The sequence below is a fragment of the Vanellus vanellus genome (assembly GCF_965231255.1).
Source record: "Vanellus vanellus genome assembly, chromosome: 2".
Lineage (NCBI taxonomy): Eukaryota > Metazoa > Chordata > Aves > Charadriiformes > Charadriidae > Vanellus > Vanellus vanellus.
The window spans coordinates 33646672-33659669 of NC_138906.1; the positions used below are offsets into that span (position 1 = coordinate 33646672).

At 38.8% G+C, this 12998-nt stretch overlaps 1 protein-coding gene across 1 annotated transcript; it reads right to left on the reverse strand.

Annotated features, from left to right (window-relative positions):
* Positions 1–3946: 3946 nt before the first annotated feature.
* Positions 3947–6877, reverse strand: SOSTDC1 (sclerostin domain containing 1). Its single transcript, XM_082499335.1, has 2 exons — positions 6658–6877; positions 3947–4418 (listed from the first exon to the last, which is right to left on the reverse strand). The coding sequence occupies exons 1-2, from the start codon at positions 6860–6862 to the stop codon at positions 4003–4005; spliced, it is 621 nt and encodes a 206-aa protein (XP_082355461.1). The 5' UTR covers positions 6863–6877; the 3' UTR covers positions 3947–4002.
* Positions 6878–12998: the final 6121 nt, after the last annotated feature.

Consider the following 12998-nt stretch of genomic DNA (forward strand, 5'->3'; position numbering starts at 1 on the left):
CACTAAAGAACCAATATTGATCCCCATACCAATATAAAATATACAAGGATTATACTCAGCCAATTATATCAGTAGGAAGCTGTGCACTTCCAGCAGTGGACAGTAAATGTCAGACACTGCAAGCACTACAGCTTTGGGAGGAAGGGAAGGCTTCAGGGGTCTGGCACTGGGACAAGAAGTTATCAGGACAGCAGCCATCATGGAAGAGAGAAAACTCCTCAGCAAACTTTCTAATTTATAGTGAATGTGATGTTGATGGTATAAAATAATCCTGTTGGCCATCTTGGGTCAAGTGCCCAGGTCTCACTTCTCGTCCCCACACCTGGCTAACTCGAAAACATTGAGACCTTAAAACCTGCATACCATAGGTGGCTACAGAGTAAATATTTTCAGAAATTCAGACACCAGAGTCTTCTAAAAATGTGTTTTTTCCTAGGATTAGGAGAGACCTTACTGAAAAGTAAAATTACTGAAAGAGCAATTAGTCCTGTGTTGCTCAAAGCAGGACACACTGCCTCTACGAAGTGTGCCTCTGACTGCTACCATGCTATCAAAACAATCAGCATCTGGCTAAGTTTGTTTCTAGTAATGTCTAAGGAAAATTGATTTCCATTCATTATAAAACAATCTGCCCCTTAGCTGGGGGCAGTTTTCATCAACTCAAGAGTAATGAAATAATGATGGCACATTAACAGATTATTTATAATTTATTCACTTTTAGTTTTCTAAAGAAGCAAGTAGGGGAACTTATAAAATTATTCAGTTCTTTTAAAGATGTTTGAAATGCTTTTTAAGAAGCCCCTGGACTTAGTGATCTGCCCATACAATGGGATATTATTGAGAAAGTCAACTTCTATATATTCTTATTGTAATAAATCCAGACTATTTAGTGGTCTAATTTGTGTAAAAACTTACCTGATCTGCCTCTACATTGTACTTTTTCAAAACATTTACATGCTTCTTATATCTATTTGGCTTAATATTTCAGGTGAAAACTAGAAAATTCTTACCTTTTTAATTCTGAAACAAACATAAGATATATCATACTTAAAATTACTTCAGTTTAAGCAGTACAATTTTTTCATTGAATCTTTGAGAAACTTTGGCAAGATTCTCCACTGTAGATACAAGAGCAATGGCCCATATCCTACCCACTGCAACTTTGCATGTTGGAGACTCTCCATATAGAAAAAACCTAGTTGGATGTACTCGTATAATGCCTTTTGTCTGGATCTTGGATAGACCCCTGTGAGTTCACATTTAACAGGGTGAAACAGAAGGCAGATTGTATAGGCCAGATTGAAGCATTCAGAGCTAGGAGGTGAGTCACAGAATAACATTATTCCTCAAGAAAAGTCAAGATTAACATAATTCTAACACTGCTTTCCTTCAGATCTCCCCCACAAAATGCCAGAGTTGTGGCCAAAGAAGAGACCATGGTTAACTCAGGTGGCACTTCATAGTTAAGTTGCTGCTGTTGAACAAAGCTCCGACTGGCTTCCCTCATGTTCCCTCAAATATGCCAGACTTAGAGGTGGGCCCCGTGGTCTTTCTATAGCATATCCAGCAAAATTTCATGAAGTCATCTTAGTGCAAGTGTGTCAAATTATTCCCCTTCGGGTAGTTCTGTGTAAAAAGACAAACTAGGAGTTATTGTCTCTATTGCTAAAGGCAAACTCTTATTAAATGTGCTTGTTCCTACAGTCAAACTTCAGTGACTGTAGACAAGTCATGAGCAAGTTGTGTGGATGTTTTCACTGTTCTTACTTCTAGCAGTCAAATACAGAACATGCAGGGCAGCTTTACTGATGTGTAGTGACAATCGGCTTTGAAAATAATTTTGGTTGAATTTTGGTCCATTATCTCAATCTTTTCTGCTTTGTCATCCTGAAGAAGCAGCTGGAGAAAAAATTAAAAATTGATAGATGTTTGGCATTTGGGAATAATCTTTTCCTCATAAAATGGTTTGGATAAGACTATAATGTCTGTTAAAATAAAAAACTAGGATATCTGTACGTCCACTGGACTTATATGCCTAGGAGCAATGTCATGTCACCTTTCTCCCTGCTAACTCCTTTATTCATCATCTATCCTCTCAGGCTTACGAGAAGCATCTTTAAGATCAGAGAATATAAGAATAAATGGTCTCTGATCTCATCGTTCTGATATTTTCATGATTACGGAACTAAACTTGAAACAACTAAGTCATTAACGCAATGTTTTTTAACTGTACCACCATGTAGATCACTTAAAATATTTTTTTTTTTTAAAGTATCTACTTTTCTTACATATAGAAGATTTTAAAGAGAGTTCTTGAAAGTAGCTTTGTGGAAAAATTGTTAAATTTAAGATTCAGTAAGTCAAGCAGTAGCAGTGGTTTTCAAACAGTTCTACATTAACAACCAAGGAGGATCTCTGCCAAGAACTTAATGATGAATCTTTCAGAATGAAAATGCAAAATGGAATGAGATAAAGAGAAGGTCAAATAGAACTTGTGTGAGGCCTTATCAGGCAAGACTCTCTTCTAGTGTCATCTTTTCTTTGGGTGCAAATGGGTTGTAAAATTTAATGATTTAAGAACAGCAGAATCCCATGATGAAATCTTGCCCATAGTATTTCAATATAGTTTGAAAGATTAAGAACATGTGATTTGTGGACTGTGTTGAAAGGTGGATTGCTTACTATATATTTCCTGATACATTCTATAAGAATTTGTGGATAATGAGCAGGTCTCTATTGGCTTTATGGGAAAGATGAAATTGCATGTTATTTTTACCACTAGTCTTTGACTTGATCATCACTAATGAAAAGAAAAAAAAAATTGTGGTGTCTTACTAGCTTGTAAAACTTCCCAAATATGCACTTCTTCTGCAATGTATAACTTGATAATTGTTAAATAAGAACCTGGCTTGGACCATTAATAAGCACCATCTGTTAAACAGCCATATAAGATTTTTACATTCAAAAAGAATACACAGAAAGATTGTTTTAATGTTAAATATTATGGATAGATTTTTTTAACCAAATAATGTTCTCCCATTTTTTAAGATTAAATGTTGTGACTGATAAAAATGTGTGCATTTTCATACATAGAGCCAGACAATAGTTTTTTGGCAGTGTTTATTTTTGTAAAAAAAAAAAACAACGATGAATTTGAAAGGAAATAGTCATATCTGTCTTTTGATTGCACACTTTTAAACAAAAATAATACAGAGTAGAGAATGAAAAACAATTTTTATGTTGCTATTTCAAAATAACACCTAAGTCTATGAATGTTCAAAATGAAAATATATATACCAAGAATGCTAAAACGTCTATTTTACATTATCTACAAAATGTATGTTCTAATCCAGCCACAAATCATAGGAAAATACTTTGATACATGAGAAAAGCTATAAACATAAGAACATTTTGGAGGGAAATAACACACATAAAGCTCATTAAATAATTACAACAAATAAATAGTTTGTTCAGCTTTACTTTTTGATTGCTGCCATGCATATTTTAATTTTTGGTATACTGAGATAAGAGAAAGATCAGCATGCAAGGCATTTTTTTTAGAATGAATCTGAAAGCAGATAGTAGGTGTATTTTTAAGCTGTTGTCAGAAGTTCATAAAACATGATATAGAAGGCAATAGACTTGATAACTGTTCTCATGAAAACACACAACAAAGCATCTTTTTACAAAATAGACTTCAGTGAATATTCACGGCAAATTTTCTTTGCCTCCATGGCTGGAGAAAATGTAAAAGTTTTTAGTATGGGTTTGGCAGGCTTTTGTTATTCCCCATCTTGAGCATTTGGAAAATCACCCAAAAGGTCCATATGCTGAGAATGCCCCTTTTCATTTTGGTCAAAGCAATACACATGTAGTGTCAACTGAGAACACAGCAATGGCAGACTTGTCTTTAAGCAGTCAGAACAATAAAGCAAATGGTTACAGGTGAGTTCAATTTTGGCAGGAGGAGAGGAAGATGAGAGAGGAGAGAATGTCTGACTTCTAACTTGTGCTATGTTTGCTGGATTTACTGGCTCTTTTCCTCTCTTTGTGATGCTGGATAGGTTTTGCTTGGGAGGTTCCCTCAAAGTTGTGGCTAGACTCATTGTGCTGCCTGGTGTATCGCTTGCACTTGCAGGCTGTGACCACAGTTATTTTGTAGGTTCTTATACTTCCATCCTGGCACTGAAGCTGGATCCTCTGGGTGCGAGTTTTGTCATTGACACATCTCCACTCTTGCGAGCTCCGCCTGCTCCAGTACTTGGTTCCATAACCTCCTCCAATCCAGTTGGGGAGCAGTGGCAAAGGGAGGCATTCACCAGCACACACCAGCTCCTTCAGTGGATTGATGCTGGTGCATTGGCCATCTGAAATGTACTTGGTGGATCTCAGTTCCCGACAGCCAACTTGAACACGATCTGCAGAATGCACAGAATAATAAACACTGAGATTCAGAATGGAGAGATTTCCTTAACCAGTCATTTTCACATTAACAAGCTATGTTTTGCAGAAGTTAAAGTAGGCTGTAATCTTTACAGGACATCTCTTTACTGTTGTGTCCCCCAACACAAGGGCCTCAAGCACTGATGGTATCTCTGGGTATTACCACAGCATAAAGAAATCATAACGATATGCACTTCAGCAATTGTGGTAGAAGAGGCAATTTTATTCTCTATCCTTCTCAGGGACATACCTTTTAGAAGAGAAAAAATGCCCCAAGGGAAGAAATGTTTCCTGCTTGTTCTCAGTCTAGGGAATCTGCTCTCTGATGTTTACAACAATTATGTTGGATCATTAACAGGGGGGAAAATAGTGCTTGGAAACTGTTTCTATGCTTTTAAATGAATTTCAAATAGTGTGTTTCTTCTCATTCCACAGTTACAGTGGACTGAGTCTCCCATGAGCGCTGCTGCTCTGAACACAGATACTGCAGAAGTGGTAACAGCTGAAGTTACCAGTGAATGGTGTTCTGCATGCAAAGTATAAATAATTAGCAGTAACAATTTCAGAGTGGTCATTTTTTTCCTTAGGGTAACACCATCTTTGTATCTGTAGTAGTCTTTATATTATATGTAACATAGAGGATCCTGCAAATTCTCTCAGACAACTGACATAGAATCAACATGCAGAGCTTCTCATACAGGCATGTTTGTACCCGTCTGTATGTGCAGCTCTGCGCCCTGCAATAAACACAACTGTTTATTTCAGTAATTACACTTTGAAATAAACGCCCACAGTGCGCTTAATTTTAATAAGCAATCTTTACTGGCTATGCTCTCCCTCTTTCTGAAGGACAATTACGGCGCAGATTCTACACACAATGCAATTAACTAACGCCTTTAAAATAGAAGTAATTACTAGAAACATTTTAGAGTGAATCATAAAAGGCTTTGAAGGTACATCTACATATCACAGCTACAGGCTGCTTTTGTTTCTACTTGGATTTTTGGAAGCAAGTTCTGAACAGAGACACTGAGTTAAGATTACTTCATCCTGTCCCCTGTGTTTCAGGGTGGGCAGTCAGAGGGACTGTAAATCTGCGGGCTGATCGGAGGGACAGTTTACAGGACTGTTCACAGGACTGTTCTCCTGCCTGCCTTGCAGAAAAGACTCAAGCTTGCCTGCCTGCAGCTGCGCTTAGGAATGTACCTGGAAGCAGCTGGTCACAGATTTGAGCTTGTCTTTCCTTCTGGTTTTATGTCTTTCCAGGCTCAGCTTTTCTCCAGTGACAGCTCATTGACGATGAATACCTACTGGGCTGCTCCAGTAATCTCATAATGATGAGATGTTTCCTGTGCACTTAAACCCTGAGCATTCATAGAAGCTGACACACCTGGCTTAGCTGAAAGGTATCCGTGTCACTTTTTGCCTTCACTTTCCAGGGATGACGCTATTTTTATCAAATCGTTGTGGGTGGGTTGGGGGGTGTGTGTGTCTATTTGGATTTCTTTAATTTTAAGGAGACGGGCAGGGGAGGGAACAGATAGTCAGCAAAAGGTTTCCAGATCCCCCTGTATCTGACATACAGACATAAAACTCAGCAGGAAAAGACAAGATATAAAAGGGCAAGTTAGAGCAGAGATCATAGGTAAATTACGAGCTGATTTGTTTACTTTTGCTGGAGGTGTTAAGCAGGTAAGTGCTACAGCAGGAAGTAAAACTAAACAGCGGGAACAAAATTCAGAGTTTTTTATTGCATTTGAAAAATAGCCCAGACACCTCCCCTGCCCACAGTGGGAGGGTGAGTTAAGAAAGCGAGCGCTTTGAAAATGCCTCTCGCTCCTTTTCCTTTATCTAGCTTCCCTGCCCGGATAACCCATAAACCCCGGCGTTCCTGGATGAACCTCCCTCAGGAAGTAACCTGCCAGAGAGAGCCGGTCCTACAGGACTCGCAGGGGGGTGGGAGGCTTGCTCGGGGGCCGCCAGGCGAGGCAGATCCCAACCAGGAACCAGCAGCAGCATCTTCCCTTGCCCCAGCTTCCCCGAGGCGCCGGTTCCCTACAGTGCCGCACCGGGGGGGCAAATGCGCGCTGCAGCGGGGCGCCGCGGCCGGGGCCGGGGGGCTCCGCTCCCGGAGGGGACCGGGCCGGGAGGGGCCGCCGCCGGAGGGCTACGGGCTACGGGAGGCGGTGGAAGTGCCGCCGGTAGGATACTCACTGTTACGGTCGGATCCAGTGCCGGTGTAGTGCCTGCCTCCATTCCTGGCTTGATTCAACGTGCTATTGCTGCTTGGGCTCGCTGCAGCAGGTTTAACAACGTGTGAATAAAGTATCTCTGTGGCATCGTTCTTGAAAGCCAAGTAGCTTTTCGTGAAGATGCAAGCTAGGAGAAAGCCATAGAAGTGAATGGCAGGGAGAAGCATGGTTGGTTCAGTCTCTGTCTGACAGAGCTGGATGAAATCTTTTTCTGCTGCTTCTTCTGGGTAACTCTGAAATTGCTCTTGAAGGTTTCCTTTATATATTCAGAGAGGCTTGGCATTCATTCAGGTGTAAAGTTGTGGATAGCTTCAGAATGAAAACCCACAAAAGGGGTGGGATCCCTACATGAGCCTGTGAAGACCTTTTACCAATAGGAGAGAAGACTGCAGTAAAGGAGGAGTTAGATACACTAATTGCAGGATTCCTCTTTGGGGCTTTGGAGGGTATCAGAAAACTCTGAGGCACCACACAGCAGCATTCGGGCTGAGACCTAGAGGCTGCCGGCTCTGCCCTGCCATTCCGTATTGCCCTGCATGCTTGGCATTTTTGTGCAATGTGACTAACACGATGTCAGAATGAGTCTCTCTTGCCCCTGTAATGCAAAGTTATGTCACCTCTTCTCGGATGTGACTTTCAGAAAAGTTGCCAGCTCTGCAAGGATGCAAAAGTTTGTAGAATTTATGAAAGACTGATAGTTACACAAATACTGTCTGCTATATACCAAGATCACTTAAAAACAAAATTGTGAATAATTTAAAGCTGCCTCTAGATGCTTTAAATTATGCAGCTTTGATCAACAAGGAGCACTGCTAGAGAAACTGCTTGTTTTAGGGGAATATTCTTTCCCTGGTGTGCAGTTACAAGTATGTATTTCTGTATCACCACACATAAAAAGCATCTCCTCTAGGCTCCTTAGTACAAACATATCCATATTCATAGCCTCTCACTATGCTCATTCACCAAACTAGTCTTTTTTAGTTTTGTACATTGCCTAGAGCATTCTTATATTTGTAGTGTATTATTTCATGTGACAAAGAAAACAAAGAGGAAAGAGTAATCCTTACTTTGGCATACTATTTTACTGTGTCACACACTTATTTGATTTTACATAAAATTACATGGCCCAAATCCAAACCTTAGTGTAAGTTGAGATGTGTCTGTAGGCCAATGCTTGTCTGCATCATGGCAAATACTCTATAGATTTTCATTAGAAATAAAACAACGGTGATCAACACTGAAAGCTATAGTGTTCTAGTTAAAAGGAAACCTTTTTCCTGGGAAAAAGCACAACCATGAAGGAGGCCACCTTATGTAAAGGTTAGACTCTAATCTTACACTCTTTGTTACTGAGTTGATATCTATAGGGTCATCCTGGATTTTATTTGCGGTAATGAAAGCAGAACTGGAACACAGGTCAGTTACCTCTACTGTCAGGGTCAAAATCTCAGTCATTCAGAGACGACGACTTTGTTTCATCCTAGTCAGAAGTAGACATTTGTCTGTATCAGCAACACTTCCCTCTTGGATCACTAAGAAAGTTATTGTGGATTTCAGCAGGAGTAAGGACAGACCCACAGTTAAGTGCCAAATTGATAGCCTTTGCTTAAAAGACACAGGAAAAACAGGAGTGTTGCAAGGTGAAGTGAGTTTTACTGGCAGAGCTGTGTGTGGGGAAGTTGATTGCCTGCATCTATTATGACTAGCCCAACCCAGTTCTGGAATAACAAGAATGTTGCAAGGCAGAGTGAGATCTTTCAGCAGAGTAAAGTATGGAGGAGTGGGATCACTGCTAACCCCTGACAAAGCTCCAAGTTCCATTCTCATGGAACGTCTCATTAAATCACAAAAGCAAAGATGTGCATTTTAACTTCCCTTTAAAATAAAGTAGAAAGTGGAAGTTTCCTTAAGCAAATTATCAAAGAAGATATGTACATTACAGACCATTAATATTTGAGCATTATTTTTCTTCAGCAGCAGCTAACCAAAGGTCTACTTTGCCTATGTTCAAGTCCTACTTCATTTTTTCTCATATTCACAGATCATACAGATCTTCACACCTCACCTTCCCTGCAGGATAGTCTCTGTGCTGAACTGAGCCAATACAATTAAAAACATGGAACCCATTTTTCAATTATCCACAGTACCTGTGGAAATCAGTCAAGGGACCTCTTCCTAGTAGAAAGATTTTCCCACATCAGGTGGGACTTAAGAAAGTCAGAAGTTTCCCTGAGAGCTGTTTTCTTTGAAATAAGGCACATAATTTTTTCACAGGAAAAATGAATGGGACCTTGGAGTGGCTATAGGACTGAGTCTGCGAGGAGCTTGCCACACCTCAACATTTTCAGCTTTCAATGAAAGCCAAAAATCATCCTTTCAAATTTGGGCTATATGAAACTGTTAATTTTGTCACGTATTTCTCTTGGTCTTGTCACTTAAAGAAGGAAGACCTCAAGACAAGCGTCTTACAGACCTTGTAAAGGAAAAGTTTGGCCCTGAATCTGTCATAGGAAAGATAATATAGATGACCTCATTTCTCTGTGTGTTAGAGACAGAGTAGACATCATTTTAATTTCATTCATATTTTCCACTTGTTACAAATATTGTGGGAAAACTTCATTGTTTCAGTTCCTTGGTCAGTACTGTCAACCTCCCCACTTTAAAAGATAAGCAGGCTTCTGAGGAGTTTGTCAGCTAATTTGATTTATACTTTCTGTTGTCAAATCTACAGCTTGCTATCTTTCACTTTTTCTGAGTCTTCCTGAGAGAGAGGTTAGAAGTTGCGTGAGGGGAAAGGGTGCTGGTCAGTCAGATTTGGTTATTCTTCCTGAGTGAACCTTTCAACAAAAGGTGTTACTTAATGCTTAGCTCAGAATGGGTTCCTAGACATAAAATATTTTTTGCTATTTTTAGTTAGATGATTGTGATAAGTTCTTAAAGGTGAAGGCTATGAGTTACCTTAGTAGACTCCAAAATAGACTTATACAATGTCTGTCCTTATTCTAGTCAGATTTGATGGCTTGTGTAGAACATCACTCTGTGCTTAATCTGTAATATTGGCCATAAGGAATATATTACACAATGTCTTTGAAGTGTATACTGGCTTCCTTTTTGCCTCTGGGCATAACTCAGGATGTTCTTATTGATCTATAAAACCCTATATGCTTTGAGTCCTAGGCAATAAATTCTCTCTCCTTTATCTTCCATTATGACTCTTGAGATCAGCCAGGACACACTGACTATACCTGAGTGTCTGGTGAGGCTGAATGCTCAACGTAAAGGGCCCAGAAGACTGGATTTCACTGCTCCCAAGGGTCCACAAGAGCTCTGTTCTGCTGCTTGGCATGGTGTGAAGGCCATTATTTAGTCAGATCCTTGAAAGGTGACTGTGGGGAAGGCACAGGGAAAAAATCCGTTAACCAGATTAATTTAAATGTTTGTGCGTGTACCTAGGGATAAAGTGTTACTTTTAACTGCAGGCTTTTTTCAACCTAACTGCTTTATATACCTTAACAGCCTTGCTTCTGAATGAACCTAAGCACAGTGGTAAAGCCATCCATCACTCTTCAGAAAGAATGGTATCCAGAGTTATCCACACCTTAAATCTTGCTTTGTCCATTTTCTGTAATGAAAAAAACCCACACTTCTCAATGGATGCAGAATAATACAAGTAAAGTTCCCCAAAGAGAATTCCCTTCTTCATGGTCATTTATAAGTCTGTCAGGATCCCATCCTCCATGTTTCTTAGCCACTATAATGATATCCAAAGGGCAGAGTTTTGTGTGGAGTGCACACACCTGTCTAGCAGCACAAAACAGCCGCAGGGAATAGAAGGGTATGCACTGACAAGTACAAATGACTGTCAGAGAGCCTTGTCTTTGCAACCCACATGATCACTGAACATACACAAAATAAGAAGGAATTACCAATTTTTCATAAAACTTGGGCCTGCCCAGTTTTAATAATGACAGGGAAAGGCCAGAATTAGAATGAAGGCTGCAAGGAAAGAAAGGCTCAAAATTCATCTTTATATTTTTATTGTTAGTCCCAAAGAGAAGACCATTAGGGCACTGCACTTCTGACTTGTTTCCAAAGGCAGATACTTTGAGAATAAGTACAGGCTCAGATAAATGACTGCAAAAAAAGAAACTGACATTTATTACTTTGCACCTTAAAACAGAAATGACTGTCAGGCTATTTTCTGTTAAGCAATAAGCATATTAGTAATGTACTTCAAAGCAGCATAAAATGTGATTTGGAGCATGATAAGAGAACTTGTCTGAAAGTGAGGTAAAATTGTAATAAATGCAACTGTTGAGAACTTGTAAGCTGTTGTGCAACAAGTCAGCATAGTTTTAAAGCTCATACAGAAAACATGTTAGAGAACCAAGATACACACCCCCCTGCAAATTCTCAAACCAAAGATTTTTTGAATACTGAGGTTTTTCTATACTAAGTGGTACTTTTAAATTTTCTTAGCAAATTACATTTGAGAGATTCAATGGAAAACATAACATATATTCTCATTAATGAGAATGATTAATTAGTTCTGATTTGTCTTCTTCATCTCCTTAAGATTTCGTATTACAATTTTTTTTTTCTACTTGCTGTTATACATAACATAGACAGAATAATTTAGGTCAGGCTGTAGCTTCAAAGGAGTAATTTATCACTTTTATCGAAAAAGACATTAAATACGGACTGAAAAGGAGGAAATATTTAAGTTTATTTTTAAATTCTATGAAAATTTACAGTAGAGTGAAGAACTGTCTGCACTAATTATAATTGCCACCTCTTCTTGAGCATTTGCAGTAAGATTTTAAGACCAATTTGAAGACAATGTGGCTTATTATTATCCAAAATACGTTTTATTATTTTCTGCATATGTTGAAGAAGAAAGAAAAGCAAACCAGGGGTTCACAAGTGAAAAAAAAAAAAAAAAGAGAATAACAGCTTGTTTATTCAGGGTTACTTTTTCAGAAACTCTAAGGTGACCTTGAAATGTAACACATATTTTAAAGAGATTTAGGGCAATAAAGCAGGATTTTTTTAATATGCATAGACACTGAAGTCAACTGGACTTCTGCATCTACATACTTTCTAAAATGTTGCCCTAAGGAGTGAAAGTCCTATTGATTTTCAGTAAGCCAGTTGCTTAAATGCTTTTGAAAATTTTACCCTCAGGTTAAAATTCTGAAACTCCTACTCAATGTTAAGCAGGCAAAGTCCCATCAACATGCCCCAGTTGCAAATAAAATAGAAACTGAGTAAAGGTTTTGAAGTCTGTCTTGTTTCTTTACATGTAATTAACTGAGCTCTTAATATATCACTATGTTTCAGTAAACTGCTTTGTGTTTCTAATTACGTGGTTTGAAATGATTACAGTGTATTTAAAAAATGCACACTCTACAACAAACCAGCTAAGAAAATCTGGCATAGTTTCAGGATTTCCTAGGCAAACACTTGCCAAACCTGTTGTTAGATCCAAAGGCGTAATTTAAAAACAAGCCTACAAGGTATCTGGAAGAAAATCTCTCTTTCCTTCCTTCTGCTCCATCTTCCACTCCCTTACAAGGAAATCACTTTACCTCATCAAATCAGAACAGTTACTGACATTTGTCTCCTGGTAAGAAACCTATCCCTGCTACATTCAGATTTTAGATTTGGCTAGTGCATATTCTTGCTAAAGGAAAAAGTTGTCTTCACCAAGAATGTCAGTGTCCAAATTCTTCAATCAGATAAACATGCACAACTCCCTGCTGAAATTAAGGAAGTGCCTGAGGGCAAAACCTGGCCCCAAATTAGAATTTTAATAATTGTAATACTGTATAATCCTTTCCCTGCCAAGAGACAGAAATGGCCCATCCTGCACAACAAATTCACAGACTTACCGCGCGCTCTGTATCAGGGTTTCACTTATAACCCATGAACCAGAATGTAATTAAACAAAGTGTATTCAGCTTTTTTTATTAAATTTAATCCATCCAATATTATGGTGCATTTGTACAGTACTGAAAATATCTTATTTGCACACATAGGATCTGCTGTAATCCAGCAAATGTTTCCACATTATGACCCCAAACGTTTTAAACACTGGGAACCTTAATTAAAATGGAGATCTGCCTCTCTCTCAAAGGATCTATAAGAACATCATTTCATGTGTTGGTTTTTACTCTGTGCTACTATTTCTTCCTACCTGAAGTTAGTTTCAATCACTTAGTTCTCTTTTAAGTCCCAAACTCTTTCATGCAATCAATGAGTGAGACAGGCTGAATGAAATTAAGACACAGAACCAAGTATCAC

Bases quoted from the DNA above. Each gene is read 5' to 3' on its own strand.
- SOSTDC1 (XM_082499335.1), bottom strand. From the start codon at position 6,862: ATGCTTCTCCCTGCCATTCACTTCTATGGCTTTCTCCTAGCTTGCATC. The intron at 4,419-6,657 runs GTGAGTATCCTA...TGCATTCTGCAG, and splicing joins CACTGGATCCGACCGTAACA to ATCGTGTTCAAGTTGGCTGT.